The 18550-nt window shown below is 39.5% G+C and overlaps 2 protein-coding genes across 2 annotated transcripts; one reads left to right on the forward strand and one right to left on the reverse strand.

Annotated features, from left to right (window-relative positions):
• The first annotated feature begins 4630 nt into the window (after positions 1-4630).
• LOC111854141 (neuromedin-S) lies at positions 4631-12837 on the forward strand. The gene is made up of 8 exons (XM_023831789.2): positions 4631-5191; positions 6094-6143; positions 9109-9162; positions 9256-9282; positions 9369-9422; positions 10918-10992; positions 11114-11136; positions 12622-12837. The coding sequence occupies exons 1-7, from the start codon at positions 5116-5118 to the stop codon at positions 11120-11122; spliced, it is 345 nt and encodes a 114-aa protein (XP_023687557.1). The 5' UTR covers positions 4631-5115; the 3' UTR covers positions 11123-11136; positions 12622-12837.
• On the reverse strand, positions 12575-16005 carry LOC140587465 (phosducin-like protein 3). The gene is made up of 7 exons (XM_072708727.1): positions 15991-16005; positions 15722-15821; positions 15443-15560; positions 15240-15330; positions 14670-14813; positions 14229-14437; positions 12575-13538 (listed from the first exon to the last, which is right to left on the reverse strand). The coding sequence occupies exons 2-7, from the start codon at positions 15725-15727 to the stop codon at positions 13393-13395; spliced, it is 714 nt and encodes a 237-aa protein (XP_072564828.1). The 5' UTR covers positions 15728-15821; positions 15991-16005; the 3' UTR covers positions 12575-13392.
• Positions 16006-18550: the final 2545 nt, after the last annotated feature.

The raw sequence follows: 18550 nt of genomic DNA on the forward strand, positions 1-18550 counted from the left end.
ATGCATCTCGCAGACTAATTGAGACAACAATGCAACAGAAACTGCAATCAATTAATCAATTAATCAATCAATCAATCATTTATTTATATAGTGCTTTACAACACTAAAGTGACCAAGGCTCTTCACAATCAAGAATGCAAATATAAAAATATTCAAACAAGATTAAAACCACAATCACAGTTATCCAACAACTGTGTCATCAGGCAGTGTATTTTAATTATTACCAGACTGGGAAACTTTAAATTAACAAAACAATAAATAGCAAACTGCGTACAAATTTCTGAATAGTGGATTTTATTAAAAAACAAAGTATTTTGTTATATATGTTATGCTAAATAACATTATATGTATATTATATATAGGAACTAAACCATACATTCAGTTCAAATCACGTTCATTCCTAACATTGTTGCCCCGCAGCGCTTTCCATGGGCATAGACACATGAGCATATATATAGTACAGTGTGCAAGCAGGAATAACAAGTTTCATTTTTACAAAATGTTCCTTGTTTCTGGGGGAAATACTTCCCTTAATTAACTGTGACTCATTGTGGATACCTCATACAACAAAACCCCTCCCATTTTCTCGCAGCACATTCAACCAGATGTGTGTAAAGTCATTACCCCACCCCCACCCAGACAGACTCAATCTCACAATTCATGCAATAAATTGTTAACGGAGCAATGAGCTGGCATTTCTAATCCCATGCCCACCGGGTACTATTTTCTAGTGATGGGAGGAATGAGGTATCAGAAAGCTCAGTGTGTGGGATTATGCTGGGGCCACCAAAAATTGACTCACCTCCTGTTGCACAATTCAGTAGCGGACAGTACACAGTAATCCCACCCTTTATGGCTTTCAAAGCCTCATTCCTCCCATCACTGCTGTTTGTAGCAAATAAATAAAATGGGTTCTGGTTGTTCGTGGTAATTGGCACCATTAGTTTGGATGATGGTTTGGGTCCAGAGAGAAAAGCAAGTCATTGTACCCTTTAAAAAAAAATCAGGAATACCCTCAAGTGTGTATATGTGTAGAGTTACAAATGGTAATTCCATTTGTTTGATAGTTGGGCTAAATACTCCCTTAATGACATGAGACATCAGCAGCAGTGAGTCATGGTTAAAAAAAAAAAGCAGATACTCTCCATCTTCCAGCTGTTCGTCCAGTACTAGGGTGATGAGAGATCCTAGAGTCTATCCCAGAGAAGGAAGCCCAAACAGGATGCCAGCATTAAACACATACTTCATATCAACTGCAACACACAAAAGAATTTCAGTAAAATCTAAAAAAAAATGCTTTATTTGCCATTTGCACAAGTACAGATACATTGGAATGCTTCTCTTCACCTACCACACCATGCTCTCCATAGCGTGGGGGTGACAATGCGGGGTCAGCTAACATGCAGCACCTCCAGAGCTGGGGGTTAAGGGCCTTGCTCAAGGGCCCATGGACATGTGACTGTTCTGACAAGGATGGAACTTAAACCAGTGATATTTTGATCACAGGCACAAAGACATAGACCACTGAACCACACACCACCCCCCACTGGTCTCTCTGACTTGCAGCACCCTGAGCTCAAAATGTCTTTGGCACCTACTGTATGTGGTCTACTATAATAAATAATAGTGCAGAAGCAATAAATTATGAACAAAGCCTTCTAAAACAGTAGGATACTAATATCTATAATGGAAAAAAAATATTTTAAGGCTTTATTTTGCACTAACCAGGTTAATCAGGTGTGATTTGTACCACATGCTCTGTGACTCTTTAGTGGAGTAAGTTGATTATGTCAAAGTCTAGATCAAATTTTGTATGAGGCCATTTAAAAGTTCCTGCAACAATACGCTAAATTAGAACAATTAGGTAACACAAAGCCTGTGGTATAACAACGTATAATGACCCATGCTGAGGCCAGGCCTACCCAGAATTCCCATGAGCAAGTGAAATTTGCAAGTATGTCAACCTCAATGAATTCTTTTTTCATGAGCAAAAGCCAAACAGATACTGCTAATCCCACTGACTTGCATATTAATACATGCTAGTCAACCGAAAGGCTAAGCACTGAATCTGAATTGCACATGGGAAATGGAGGGGGCACTGTCCATAACACCAGATTGCTGTACTGTTCACACTACACAACTTGTCGTCTTGTAATCAGGAGTCTTTAAGTTGTTGTGGTTTACGCACTACAAGACTGATCAGCGGCAGGTGGTCACAAACTACAAGATCTTTCACCAGGAGGAATTGCTGATGAGTCCGTCTGGTCTCCAAACTGCATTTTGTCATGAAATCACACAAGAGAATGAATAGAATGGCAAATCACAATTGTACTGTAAAAGCGCTACAAACCATTAAAACACTGTAATCGCATATGCTCAACATTTACAAACACGCAGCAAATTAACCGTCGTATATGCAGAACTTTCAGGAAATAGTATCACTTGGGTCTTTAGTGACCTGGCAGTTCACACATAGTGATTGAGCACTGATTGAACACTGATTTGCTTTTGTCTGTGATCTCCAAAAACTGTTTGGTAAGTAGAAAACCGTGGCTAATATCATTTAGCATGAACTCAGCTTAAGCAGGACTTCATTATATGGCTACTATTTGTGGGACTCCCAGGGATTTATACCCACAACCTTCACATTATTAGCACAATTCTCTACTTGTGGAGCTACAGGAATTAGGTTATGGTTTTGCTGAGGAGCTCCAATTCTAATCCTGGAGAGCTATGCTCCAGTAGATTTTCTACCCTACCTGGTTTCTGACGAGCCACACCTGGTCCTGTTATTCACCTTAATTCTGAACAACTGACATCCATCCATCCATCCATCCATTCTCCATCATTTATCGAGGTCCAGGTCACAGGGGCAACCACCTCCTCTGGTTCCTCCAGAGGAATACCAAGGTGTTCCCAGGCCAGCCGAGACATACAATCTCTCCAACGTGTCCTGGGTCAGCCCCATGGCCCCCTCACAGTTGGACATGCCCAAAACACCTCCCCAGGGAGCCATCCGGGAGGCATGAATGTCTGAGCTCCTCACCCTGTCTCTAAGGCTGAGCCCAGACACCCTAAGAAGGAAACTGATTTCCAACACTTACAGTGAGGGAAATGATTATTTGACCCCCTGTTGAATTCCTTAGTTCATTTGTAAAGAAATGAGAAGTCTATCATTTCAGTGGTTTATTTTAACATCAGAAGATTTTCAACAAAACAAACAAGAAAAATCATCACGTAACAGGTAAAAATCAATTTGTCATTTATCTATGGAAATAATTATTTGATCCCCTACAAGTCAGCAAGAAATTAGGTCAAGTACATGTGCACTAACACAACACAAGTAGGACTTAATTAAGTATTAACAGATACCAAGCAAGCATCCACATTTAATGGTATTACTTTGTTAAACAGTATTCCTGGGTCACTTACCTGTCTACATCTTCAACCTTATCACCATGGAAAATACCAAAGAGCTGTCTAAGGACATCAGAGACAAGATTGTTGACCTTCACAAAGGTGGAATGGGCTACATGACAATCAGCAAGCAGCTTGGTGAAAAGTGTCAACTGTTGGTGCAATTATTTCGCAAATGACAAAAAGATAAAATAACTGTCGATCGCCCTTGGTCTGTGGCCCCAAGGAAGATCTCATCTCGTGCGGCATTAATGATCTTAAGAACAGTGAAGGCTAACCCCAGAAGCTTGTTAATGATCTCAAAGCAGGAGGGACCACAGTCTATATTGCTAAAAGTTTTATCTATTACCCAATGGATATTATTAAATGCATTTATCACTTTCATGTCATTGACAGCATTTATGATTTTAACAGAGCTGTCCTGGAATGTGAGTCTGAATGGAGAGAGAAGTAATGGACACATCTTCTTGTGGTGCTCCAGGAAGTCGTGTGTAAGGACGTCCATCATCCAGAGGCACGTGGCTGAGTTTACATTGAACAGCTTGTGTAAATGAATAGTACTGATGGCAGAGCTGTAATCCATGCATGGGACACATGCTTATGTGTTAGGAGTTTAGATGTGGTTCCCTGTCAGGTGGAGAGCCAGGCTGCTTCCTCTGGGACTTTTGGGGAGAGGGATTCTAGTGGACGGAGGAATTAGAGACACCAGAGCTAGCTGGGTGGTGCAGTGGGCAGGCATGGCAGGACTTAAATGGCCTGATTCTGCCACTTTATCACAATTTTCTTGAAAATGGATCATTTGGCGTAGAGACAAACACTGAGGGCTAACACTAGGAAAGAATAGGAAACTAGTAGGGAAAACACACAAGGGTCTAGTACAAAGCCAGGAGGGAACAGAATGGCTAGCAACACCTGCTGGCTATGTGGGGAAGTGACATGAAGGGCAGGGATGGACGATATGGTTTCCTCATTGATGAGGAACAAAGGTGAGAAGGAGTCATTAGACAATGTAATCCCCTGTGGGTGTAGAAACCTAAGGTTGAGTTTAGCAGGGAGCAGGGCTGGACTGGCCATCTGGCATACTGAGCATGATCAGGTTCATCCCAATGTTTTGCAGGCCAGCAGATTCCCCCCCCCCACACACACATACACACACATACACATACCTGGCAAAATTTCTTCTTGGGGAACCCCAAAGCTCAGGGCCAGTTTTTAATCTCAGTACCATCCTGGCAGAGAGGTCTAGATCATTATCAGATGGATAGACAGGCAGTTTTTCAGTTTTTAGTCATGTTTTATAAGTTCCTCCAGACATTTCTGGTGTCTGATTATATTTAGTTCAGCCACATTTCCTGTTTCTAAATCGCCTAGGACTATAATCTCAGAAATCATGGGCAAAGGAAATATATTCAAGTTATTCTGGTTCAGATAACGAGAATTCTAAGTGGACCAATTACCAAAACAGTCCGTTCTGACTGTTGGACAAGGGTGGAGGCGACTGGACTATAGGAGAGTGTCTGGGAGGTTTGATTGGTCACATATGTGTGGGAGTCGTTTTTTCATAACAATCGTTTCAAATGAAAAAGTAGCAACATAAAGGTGCAGCAGTCACACCGCCCAGAGAGTACCTGCTTCATACGGCGCCACGCGCAGTGTCACTCGTTAAATTCTCTACATCAGATCACTGGAAAGCTTGCAATGAGGAGGAAAATTGCGCATCAAGTCAACTTCATTCTCTTGGTTTACTGCCTTCTCAGTCTGCCCGTAATTATGGGTAAGAATTCAATTTTTATATTGCATTTAAAACTAGGCCTACTTATTTAGTATTATACTTGCTTATGTAATAAAAACTAATTTAAATATATCGTACATTACAAAATCAATTAACAGTGTTTGTACATTTCTTATTCATACATAGGTTATAAATTGCACGACAATTATACAATAATTCGTTAAAATGTTTCTTTCAATATGTGCAAAAGAAAGGAAAAATACTTTTAGTACAGAAAAAATGTACCGTTCTAAGCGAAAATTGGATTTATGCAATTAGGAAAAGCTTATTAATGAAGTATTTTTTTCTCGAAAAAATTACGGTGGTAACACTACTTGACGGGGCACAAATAATATAGTATTATGCTATTAGGCTACTTATACGTATTAATTAACCACAAACTAAGTCTTAGTTTCAGACTAATTTCATGTTAATTCATCATTAATGAATCGTGACGCATGTTTTATCTCAAGCAATTACTATGTTACTATATTTGTTAATTCTGTAAACCTTTCTGAACTACTGTTCAGAATTAGTCATGAATAATACGTTAATATTGATCTCATATTTGTTCATCATTAAAGAATCATGATGGAACTTTTATCCTAAGCAGTTTGTATATTTGTTACTATATCTGTTAATTGTGTAAACCTTTGTGATCTACTGAAAGGACTGAACGATCAAGTGATGAATTACACAAATGAAATACTGATCTAATGTTTGTTCGTCATTAATGAATCGTGACGCTCTTATCTCAAGTAGCGACTACATTTGTCCATGATTTGTACTTCATCAGTAAGTAAGTTATTACTTAGTGTTTATGCCCCGTTAGGTGAAGTGTTACCGTTATGGTCTGCTTTGGGTTGGAAGTGATCAACGCCCTGAACTTCTGTTTTCCCTTGAAGGCTTTCCCAGATGGCTCCCTGGTTGTGTGGAGGGTTTTTCATTGACGCAGGTATGTGTCGGATACTCTGATATGTGAACTGTAAGGTGTTGGCTGGGGAGACGGGTTTTTGTTCTAGTTTTTGTCCATCTCTTGTCATCCGCCTCGGACCGCCTGAGAGCAACTTTAGGAAGGAGCGAACAAGGTATGAGGACTTATGAAAGCTGCACACTTTTTGATTTAAAAATAGACAGGTTGTTGATCATTGCTTGAATGTCATTGTGTGCATTACACAATAACGCCGTATAACTATAGGCTACTGAAAATATCATCGATGTGTCAGGTGCACTGATGATTAAGAAACAATATTTCTCAGAGCGTGTATTAAGCGTTCTGACAAAACAGACCATTTTCAGTTAAGCCAACTAAGCTCTGTAACTTAATTGCTATATCTGAAAATTGAGTAAGCTAGTTTTGCAAAAGACGACAACGCTCTGTTTCGCAGGCTGAGGAGTCGATGATGATGTTAGGGTCTGGGTGTTCTTACCTAGCTTTTCGTTGTTGCAAGTTGGAATAACTTACAGATTGCATAATTTCTTATTTGTCTATTCAATGCTCATTCAAAATTAAAATAATGATGGTCATCAAGAAAAAAATATATGTAGCCTATATATAAAAATCAGTGTTGCGTTCGAGTTCACCTTAGTCGAGTCCGACTCAAAACCATATCTTCAACAAATCGACCACAAGTTCAATTAGGCTATAGACTATGAATCTAAATTAAAAACAAATTGAAGACTAAGCAAATATGACATGATGGGGGGGGGGGGGGGGGGTGCCTGTGCAGCTTCCTTTAAAAACTTCCTTAAAAAGACTTTTTATGTATCAGACTTTTACTAAACATACACACAATAGAGCTAATACGCCCCTCTCCCGCTAACAAAACTTGCCAATAAAAACAGCACCACTTGAAACTAACGGCCATTCTTAAGACATTTGGAACGATACAAATAAATAATGATAAAATACGATTCATAAACATCAAAAAGATGTAACGAAGACTAATAGAAACAAACTATAGTATATAAATAAAAAAATAAAAGATTCGAATTTTTACACCGCCCTGCGGTGTGTTGGCGACTGCCCAGGATTGGTTCCTGCCTGCGCCCATTTCTCCACGGGATAGGCTCTGGTACCCCCCGCGACACCAGTTGGGATTCAGCGGGTACGGTGATGGGTGAATGAAATTCTTACAGTACTACCTAATTGGCTCACAAACGTACTAGCCTATTTCATTACATGCATCGTATTATACATATAAAATGATCATAAATACTGGGCACCTGATAACAGAGACCTTTTTTTAAATCCACTTGTGTTAATTTAGGGTGACCAGATAATCCATGTCAGGGAGGAACATTGAGCTACTCCAGGTTTTACAAACTACTTAAAACTGAAAGGCTCTTGTGCTTGGCTAAATAGTTCAGTTCTTCTTGCGCTTTGACTGGTTTGTTTCCTTGGTTGAAAGATTCATCCCACTGTTTTCCATTTACATAAAATAAAAAATGAAATGAAAATGAACATTAGTGATACACGCATATAATTATAGGAGCCTGACCAATCAGCACATAGCAAGATGTTAGAGCTTAAGTGAAATCCAGGGCATTTTAACTGAAATGGTAGTTTACAAATCCTGTTCCAGCTCAAAGTGTCCTCACTGACATGGATTATCTTGGGGGTATCAGGATTAAGGGAAAGTCTGGCTTTCTTTAGCTTCTTTCATGGAATACCCCCCTGGTCACCATAGTTAGTTTGGCGCTTGAGCATCAATACATTACCCATCCCCAAACGCTGTTAACCAGGACATTACCCATCCCCAAACTTAACCAATTCCCTTTATGATGTGCATACTGCTTTATATTGTTCTTAATGATTTTGCAGAGCTCCACTCATGACATAATGATAAAAATTATATAAATCGTGGGCACGTTTTACTAATGTTATTAAGTCATTCCCATAATATATTAAAATGTGCCTACAATGCATATAATTGTTGTTATGGCTGCCTGTAAAATTCCTGGCTGTATTCCGCTTCCAGCAGATCAATCACGCCAGCAGTACGTTATAGACCGGGGGAGATTTTTCCAGTGTGGGGTGTTCAAGTCAAAGTGCATGACAAGACCGAGTCCATTCCTATGTGGACTTGCACCCTGACGAGTACCATAACTGATAATAATACTGTGACTGTGATAATAATACTGCGTGGCGTGGCACTGTGCAGTACTCCTGCTGTACACTATCTCCTCTGACCATCCTGAGTAATGCACCTGCGCTCAGGCTGGTGAATTAATCCTTATCCTGTGCATATGACCTTTTCCAAAGCTACATGATTTGTGTTGTACTGCTGATCAGAGGGTTAGATATTTGGGGGACATAACTTAATATTTCTAATATAAAGGTCTGTTTATTAGGGGGACAAATGAATGAAGCCAAATGAAATACTGGGGGGGGGTTACATACCTACCCTCCCCCCATCCCCCTTGCTTCCTACACCCCTGTTTCTGTTCCTTAACTGCTAGACCACATGTTGCCATAGACAGCACACAGAAGACAGCATTCAGCTCCAGGGACCCACAGCGGAGCCAGAAATCATAGTGTGGGTGGGGCGGCACGAAATCAGATGGGGCTCACCCATAACAATTCACTATATATGTGTGTGTGTGTGTGTGTGTATATACTGTATATATTGCCAGTTTTAAATGACCTATGGCGTTACTAGATCACTTGAACAAAAACCAAGAAAAATCTATTCGCCTCTCAGCAGCAGTTCTCCTCTGATTGATTTAACCACACACACACATAGCTGTCAGACTCAATCGTTTTATTGCACTGTATCGCTCACCTTCTGGGTGGGACCAGGACCACCCTGGCCCACCTGCAGTAGCTATGGACATGTTAGAATAACATCAGTTCTCACTTAATGCAAACTAATACATTCATTTTTAAAAAGGTTTGTATTCCCATTTAACCACCACAGGTTCCTGGGTTACAGAAAACTATGTGTGGATTAGTGTGGAGAGATCAAGAAAAGGTAAATGTTTGTCATTTTCTTGCAGAAGATGCTTTTAGATCCAGTGGACAACAATCTGTTCTCATATTCTGACAACTTTTTTTTTTATTCCAGGATAAAATTCAAGATGTATATAAGCGAGTAGGTAGCATTATTTGTATCAAATAATTCATAAAGCTTCTTTTCCATACATATGAACTTCATTGGAGACTCTCTCCTTTTTTCAGTTCTTGTTTCATTATTCAAAAGCCCAAAACTCTTTGCGGTCCATGCAGCGGGAGGTAGGTGGTACGTGTGTGTGTGTATGGGGGTGGGGGGGTGGTGATGGGTTAAATTTCATTATGAGAACCAATGATGATCCTGATCCCTTATTTGCCATATGCACAAATACCGGTACATGAACATTGGAATGCATCACATATCCCATCCTGCTCTCCTTTGACACATAGACACATATATATATACAGCTAAGAGCAGTGCTTGGGTCCGAGGGCAGCTCAGCCATTAATCAGGCAGCCTTGCAGCACTGAGGGATGTTTTGAGCCATACATACTTGCTCTGTGTATTTTGTGCTTCATGTTGGTTCATATTTGCCTATGAAAAATGTTGCCATGAATATACATACAGTCGTTCCTCGGTTCTCTAACTCAAATTTCTTGAAAGTCAAACAAACCAGTTTGACCTAGAACTCGATCTGAATATCAGAAGTCGAACCATGAACACTGACCTAATATAAATCGTACGTGCCAGGAAATGAGTCATACTACAATGCAATTCTTACTTGAATGCCTTCTTCATAGACTGGACGATCAACCAAATAAAGCAGCGCAACATTACAGTAACTAACAATAAATAAACCACTAACTTATGTGTACTATTAGAGCATTTATGTCATTTATTTAAACTTTATTTTGCCAGGTAAATTAACTGAAAACCAGTTCTCACTGCTTTACGTGATATTCGGGAGGAATAGCAGATTACGCATCGGAACTGCCCGGGATACGTCTTGCGTGTAACTAAACTCTTCAGTCAATAAGGGCAAAGGTGTGTCGTCACGGAGGCGGTTCCAGTTTGTGCAGCCAGGTGAGAGGTCGCAATGCATCTAACCATAATGCATTGCGTCAGGATCAGAATGCGTTGCTTTAAGCCAGCGCTGTAAGCAAATCGAACGCACCCAATGACCGGACTGGGGAAACAAACTGAAACGCGGACTTAATACAGAGGACCAGGGGCATTGCTAGAGATTTTGGGCCCCATGAAAGCATATCATATCAGGCCCCCCAGTCCAAACCAATCCAGTTATTTTCCTAATTTTTTAGGGCCCCTGTCGCTCATCGTCTTAGCTTTCCTCCCCCTTACGGCGCCCCTGCAGAGGACTAATGACAACAACCAGAAACAGCTGATCACATGGGGATCCCACACGAGGTTAACGAGGGGGCGTGGCACACGGAAGGAGCGGATGATCGGGGCAGGACAGGGGTAATGTTGGGATAAGATCTTTATCGTTTTGGAAGCCATTAAGAAAAAAATGCTCTTCTTGTTTTAACCTGTTCATAAAAACATATTTAGGTGTAATTTTGGGGGCCGGGAACCAATTAATTGGTTTTCCATTATTTCTTATGGGAAAAATACGATCAGAACTCAAACTTTTTAGGATTTGATCCGGAGTCCGTAACAGATTAAGTTCGAGAACCGAGGTACCACTGTACCTTTGGAAATTCTGTTTCAAAAAGGGGATGTACAATCCCACAACCATTGTCTTGTCTACCATTGTAGTCCCAATCTGTCCACCCTTTGATGCGTCTGTACCCCAAACTCTCACAGAAGAGAAGAAAGCAACCTGCTCCTTGGGTAGGAATGCACTTACCTGCGATGTATTTCTCTACTGTTAATAAATTATAAATTACTGTTAATTAAGTGTTCACTGTCCTCATGGCTCAAAATAACATGCATGTCCTCTGTTTATCCTTAGCGGAGCTGAGTTGGCGTGTACAGGTAAGATGTTATCTTCCATTGTTGGTTATATCTGTCATCAATGGGAGTAACTTAGGCCACGGAGAGCTGAAAGCTGCTTTTTCACTTTTGATGTTATGGGGGTTGTCTCATGTTCTATGTCCTTCTTTCACTGTTTAGTGGTAGAATTACCAATTCCGGTTTTGTGGCTGTTCTGTACCTAATCACCTAGGCACCTGCCTGAACCCAACAGCAACACAAAGGCGTCTAATATAAACCCTAAGGGGGGGTCAAACTGCATTACTTTACACAAAACATGCATATCCCATGTATCCTAATGTCACCCAGATTCAATCCAATAATTTAAGTCCAAATACGATTGAAATCCAGAACTGCCTTAATGGAATTCCTTTAAATTATGTTTTGAGCTCCCATTGATGATGATACAACAGCTGGAATCATTCTAAATTTCAGCACCGTATTTCTGGTTTGGTGTGTCATGATGGTTAATTAATAGCATTACCCACAATGATTAATGAATAATTTTTTTCAACCCAAGAGATCCATAAATTTGCCCATCTGTGTTACTCAGTTCAGGTTAAGTATCTTTTTCAAGGGTGCAACAGCAGCTTTCTACTTGAAAAATGAACAATGCAGACTTTTTTGACTTGAATCTCACATCTTAAAAGTTATGCAGACCCCGCTACAGGACCAAAGTTGTGAACCCGTAAGTCAGATCAAAGGCCAGCCAGGACCCATAGAGTGGTAAACAGCAAATCTATTTAGATACACTTCAAAACAAAGGGGTGCTTCAGTTTAGTGGGTAGGTTAAAGAGATTGCTGTTGTATCCTTGAACAGGGCACTTATATGTAATGTAGATATTTCAACAGATGAGTAAAATGTAAGCAACTGCAAACAAAAATAAAAGTACTAACAATATGTAATTATCACAGACATTTACCTCTAGCTTTCAACCTTCAGGTTTAGTCTACTAAAATGTTTTGGCTATAAACCTGCTATCACATATCTGCTGACTAATGCAATGTTTTGCTAAATGAAATGGTTGGGCTGTATGTCAAAGCACTTCATGCAACTCTGTAAATAGCTGGTTTGTTGGTGTGTCACAGTTCTTGAGAAATTAATAGCCAGATCTCATCAGTATGAGAGCCATATATAATGCATTGAACAAACAATCATGACGAGGAAGGAGGATATGCTTACTGTATGGCCAGGAACTGACCTGGGATCAGTGGAAATTACCCTGACCGTTTCTTTACTATTCTGCCATAACCTGAAATACACTTATCTGATGCATCCAGATACCTACAATGACCATCTATCGGTCTTATGGATGTTTCTACACCAATTACACATCTAATACCAACATGGAGAATCACACCAGGGGGTCATGTTGGGTATAAAACAGCAGCAAGGAACAGGAAGGACCCCATACTGATCAATAATGGGTAACAATGTCCGTTGAGGACTCAGCACATCAATGCTTTATTCTCTCTCTCTCCCTGAAGATGTGAAGACTCCAGAAGGACTACAGCATCAGTGTATAGAACCATGTACATAAAAGGAGAAGAACCCCAGCACTTTGTATTGTACACTACAGAATGACTTATGCATATGAGGTACACGGAGCTATAGTGTTGAATGTCAGGCAGTAACCATGGTGATCCTAAATCGCACCCTCACATTTGATTAGTCTAAATAAAAGCATGTTGAAAAGTGACAAAGTTTAAATGGAGGTTCTTCTGCACATCTGGCTCATTTTGTGAAGACATATTACAGAGCTGGTCAAACTCACCAAGGCCTGCAGGCCATAACTTTGCATGGGGTATAAAAGCAAGAAAATGTTCTCGGGGCACAAGCATCATGAAGCTTAATGTTTCCAAAAAAAATTAAAAAAAAAATTTTTTGAAGAGTAATATATTTACTTTAACAGGTAATTGCACAAAGCGTTAATATATTAGAAACTTAATAAGATGTTTCTTTAAAACTATACAAAAGCTTCTGAAACAAACAGTAGTAGTTAAAAAAAAAAAAAACAGTGGGATATTGCTGTAACTTCCCTACTTTCCTGAAGAGGCTGGGCAGATATCAGCTGTTTTCTCTGTGGATAAGAATCATGATCATGAGGATGTTGGTTCGCCATGTTTTTTGAGAACTGCTGCCTCTCGGCAGAGAGATCTCTTGGTCACTGAACAATTTGTACCACTTCATCAGTGGCAAAACTTGGAAGCTGGTCTCCCCGCCAGTGAGGGCTGTTCCGAGTTCATCCCGAGAGGCTGCTAGTCTTCATCCTCAGACTCGCTGTCCTTTTTTGTGGGCAGGGAGCACCGGATGGACGACATGAGCTTGTCTTCTATCTGTTTCCTTGGGTTCTCCTCCAAATCTGTCTTCACAGCTCCAGTCTTTGAAAGATTCCACTCAAGCTCTGTGTTAGTGAAGAGAAAAGTGTGCGACATTAAAATGCATCATGCTTCACTAATATATAATATACAAGAAATATTTTATCATGGACATAGAAAGAAAACAGAAAAAGCACCAATTATGCTGTCGACAGGGCAGTATTACCAGACGGACATTTGAAAAAGTAACTGAGGATCCCTGAAAAGCCAAAGGGTCTCTCAGAATGAACATTGAGAAAGATCAGTTATATTATCATCCATTCCTCCATCCATCCAAGTACTTACCCAGCCGAAGGGCATGGATAAGTTATGTTAAAGATTTTACCAAAACAGTAACAAAATGTTAGCAAGTCAAATGCTACCTCACTTGAAAGTATTTGTATCTTACACTATAAGCTGGAAGTAGAACTACTCGTATTATTTAGAGCATATCATGAAAGCAAAACATACAATATTAAATTTAATTAGATTTATAAATATTCCACAGTTGTAAAGATAACTAAATTTTGTACAGTAAACTCTGGCTAAATTCCCATTTTACGAACATAAAACTTATGGATTAGAGTACTTCAGGAGTGGAATCATTAAACGACGGGCTGTTCTCAGGTGTAGTCCATGGTGTATCTCCTGACGCATGTACCTACAACCTGGGAATGTGTGTTTGTGAGGAACAATGTAGCTTCTCATGCAGAAGTACCATATGCACAGACTCTCACCTTCAATTTTTAAATTCATGCCACCAAACACCAGCGGCCCGATGAACTGTGCTTTCATGTCACCCTCAAAGTAGACGAAGATAGTGGGTAGATTCCTGTCAGGGTAGTTGGGGATGCAGGTGCTAGAGATGGACTTAAGGAACTTCGTCTGGGGAAACTTCCCGGCCAGGACTGAGAGGTGCTGGTTTATCAGTGTGCAAAGTGGGATTCTGGGAAGAAGGAAACCAGGGCCAGTTAGTGTCTGAGAGACAAGTCCATAACCTACAACGATGCTCATACACAGATTTATTTAGTGGCCTCTTTACTCAAAACGCAAAAGAAGGTCTTAAGGAATTTTTTTCTGAAATAAAAGTTTTCAGTAATAAAAACTCTGGCACAAAAGTAATGAAGCACTATCCGTGTGTGATCTCTAGGATCAGGACCAGGATGGAAAGCACTCACCCCTGTTTGTAGAGGTGTAGCACTACCCAGATGCCCTGACCTGCTTTGTTCACTTCCTGTACATAGTCTTGTCCCGATATCTCTTTCACCTCACCAAATATATTCTTCATCTGATTGACTTTCCATTCTGCAAGTCTTTTTTGTCTGAAAGTATGAATTCAAAAGTTAAACAGGAAATGAAGACCATAAGTACTAAATAATCAACAAACTATCCTATTACATAAGGACTGCACTACAGATTCTCTCAAGACCCAGTCCATAAGAATTTGCTTAGTTAACCACATAAACTTTATAAACTTAAAGTCCTTTGAAATTCATCTGGAGTTCATCAGTCCTATGCCACCACGTTAAGTTTATTAGGGTGACCATACGTGCTATTTTTCGTGACTTAAAAATGCCAGAAAAGTCCGGGATTTTGCTTTGTTTCATATTGCAATTTAATTTCTACAGTCAGAATACCGTCTGTTTGCACATTTGTTTTGCTTTGACGCCTCTCTTTGCGCCCTGCCCCCGGCGTCACTTTTTCGAAAGCAAAATATGGTCATCCTACATTTTATAGTCTGGACGGACCTGTACATCTCGATGGCCGCTTCGTCCTCCTCGCTGAACTCGTCTTCATTTTCCTCAAGTTCTTCCAGGGTCATATCTTCGTAGGTTTTTACTGATGCATTGTAAAAACGAAGATGACGGGTGGTAACGGGAGGATAACGTGTTTCACACACCGTAACATGTTAAAATAATACAGTTGTGTAATCCACACCACAAATACTCACCAACTGACTGTTGCTGGAGGATTTGCTCTCCCTCCTCATCTTCTTTCGGCGTTTCCTTGGGGGGAAGGATGCCTTTTTTCCTGAGAATGTCGTTCCATTCAGTGTCTTCATTTGGATCCTGGAGAAACACGTTTCAAGTCAGTGAACTATATGAATTCAAGAAAACGATTCAAGGGTCATTAATTGCTGCCGTTTACTCTTCGCGTAGTTGGCCAAACTATGTAACAGCATATATTTTAAAAAGATATTTAAAAACATGTCAGAAATTTTGATAAATACCTGCATTTTTGATATACTGAACTGCAGCTAAATTCAAGACCTCCCTATTTCCTTATGAACCACGCAAAAGGGCGGTGTGCTTCTTGATACAGTCCGTCAACTACAAAAAAAAAGACTTATAATTATTTCGTATAGGTCAAAGGAGAGAACAAAAGATAAATTATTATGTAGATTGAGTTATCAGAATATTTTATTATATGCATTATAAATTCATTGCCTGTAATGTTATTAAGCTATATAAGTATAAACGTTAAACGAATTGCCCGGACCTTAATCCACGTTGCACCAGCAAGGATCTACTCCATGTCCAAATAAGGACACGGAACGTCACATTCTTATCGTAGCAGCTGTGAGTAAAAGAACATGAACTAAATATACACACATACATATTATGTTATTTTCCTTTTTAAAATATATGTATATTTTAACCCATTTGAATCTGTTGAAACCCAAACGTATTATTGTTTTTTTTCCCAAATGAAAAATATTATTACGTTTAATTATTCAAAGGAAAATGTTTTATAAATACAACCCCCCAGTGATCCTAATACAGATAAGCAAATGGATTAATTATTTTATTTTACTAAAAATACTTAACGCAATTTATTCTATGATTTTTTACTTTTGTTATCACATGATATACATATTTCAGCGAAATGTCTGTTGTAATTGTAATGATTATAGGATATATGAAAACTCAGTATATGAAATACACTGAACTAATTAGTATATTTGCTTTAATTTTACGTTTGGATACACTGTAGATGTAATGTTATAGATTATTATTCTTAATAAATAAATCACAGGTCCTCATTAATCCGAGCTGATTCATTGTTCAATATGGACCGCAGTTTTGAGCATGGAATTCTGGAGGCTACTATATATAGTTATTATTGTTACGCTGCTTGGAAATTTCACCATAGTGCTATTAGCAACACAGCCAACAGGTTAAACAAAACGCGTGAGCAAGTCCTCAAGAATAATGATGAATCGAAGATGAATTTCCTTCACCCTTACAATGGCATGTAATGGTAATGTTCTATATTAATGTTGTTTGTAGTAGCACAGAATAAATGCATCAGAGAATTTTACAAGACCCCTAACTTGCCCTAGCAGAGCATTCCTGATGTAAAAGCTGACACTCCATACCGTGGTATACTAAGTAACTTAATGAGAAAGCTGTCATTCATTCTCAACCCTCTAAGACAAAATCTGAATATCTCACATTTTATCCTTCCCTAGGATGTCGTATAATAGACAATAATTTCTTAAAACTGACATTACACTTGTTTTTATTCAATGTAAAGTCAGTCAAAGCTCAAGTCTTTGTGACAAGTGCAACAACCATTCATTGTTCAAGCCATTAGTTCAGCTTTCCCTATACTTACCACTTAAAACACCAAATTAAATGATTCTACATTACAACAAATAAACCAAAACAGAATACTGAAAAAGCAATTGCACGGTGCATATATAATCCAAAAGATTTATCTGCCGTCGTGCCGCCAAAAGGAAATTGCACTGCGATGTCAGCACTATTTGCTATACAATTCCTAGATATTAAAGATCTATTATAATGGACCGTGTAACATCTTTTTCCTTATAAGATGTCATTGGCAATTTGATTTTATATGTAGCTGGCCTCGATGTGTTTTAACGTCTCTTTTCATGTTGCTGTTTATAATGCGAAGGGAGGGGAAAACCAACAACAAAAATATCCGAAAGAATCGCCAATCACAAAAGGATATTCAAATGAAACTTCCTCTGTTTTCACCGGAACTGTAGGAAGGAAAGAGCTCAGGCGCTTCGCTGTCTGTATTTACATTAGTGGGTAGAGGGACTAATGAAATCTGACACAACGCAAGATACCGGGCAGCGGTTCAGCTCAATCATGGATGATCCCGAGAAGTTCGCCTCTTTCCTGACGAATCGACGTTAAAACAGCCGGCGCACTTCAGCATTTATGGTGCTACAACGGCGTTTTCCCCCTGGTTCTTTTCCTCCCTTCCATCTTCGCTGAAGAATGTGGCTCAATCCCGAAGAGGTTTTGCTGAAAAACGCGCTCAAGCTGTGGGTAACGGAGAAATCCAACACTTATTTCCTTCTGCAGCGCAGGAGGGGCCATGGCCATTCCGGGGGGAAATTAACAGGTAAGACCGCCGTGCTCTGGATGCGGGACCGCGGCGCACGCATTTTGGGGGCTGTGACATACGGCCTAAGCGCCCCAAACTGGACAAACGAAGCAGCTCAAAGTTTATAGAGAAAATGCGCAGCTGTGCACAGACTTGGCAGAAACCGAGCTCCTTCGCTAGTGCTGTGCAGTAAGGAAGTTGCTTATTTTTATACTTTCTATAAAGGAAACATATACTAATTGATACTATGATGAAGGTAGCCATTATGTTATTATGTATTTTTAATTATTTCCCTGTTTATCATGTTCTTCATATCTGTAGTATATTATGTTTCACAGTACGAAAAAGCAAAACTGAATTAATTCGTTTCTGAACCTGGAACCTTTGCTTAAGGATAAATTTAGCTTTCAATGATAAGTATGTTAAATGATTTGCACATAAAACTTCTGGTTTACAGATAAATTAAGATAAATTTAGTTAAATAAAAGTCATTAACGAAACACTGGACTCAGTCTTTGTATATTACTTGGCGTCAGTTGCGTTCGGTCATCCGTCTCAAGATTGTCGCTAATGAAAAAAGAAAAAAAAAAGATTGTCGCTAATGATCTATCGATTGCTATTAGGTTTCACGATTTCGTGATTTTGATTGATAAACTGGTGGATTGTCGCGTGGACTGCAATGCCCCGCTTCAAACCA

The sequence above is a fragment of the Paramormyrops kingsleyae genome, unplaced genomic scaffold (genome assembly GCF_048594095.1).
Source record: "Paramormyrops kingsleyae isolate MSU_618 unplaced genomic scaffold, PKINGS_0.4 ups257, whole genome shotgun sequence".
NCBI lineage: Eukaryota > Metazoa > Chordata > Actinopteri > Osteoglossiformes > Mormyridae > Paramormyrops > Paramormyrops kingsleyae.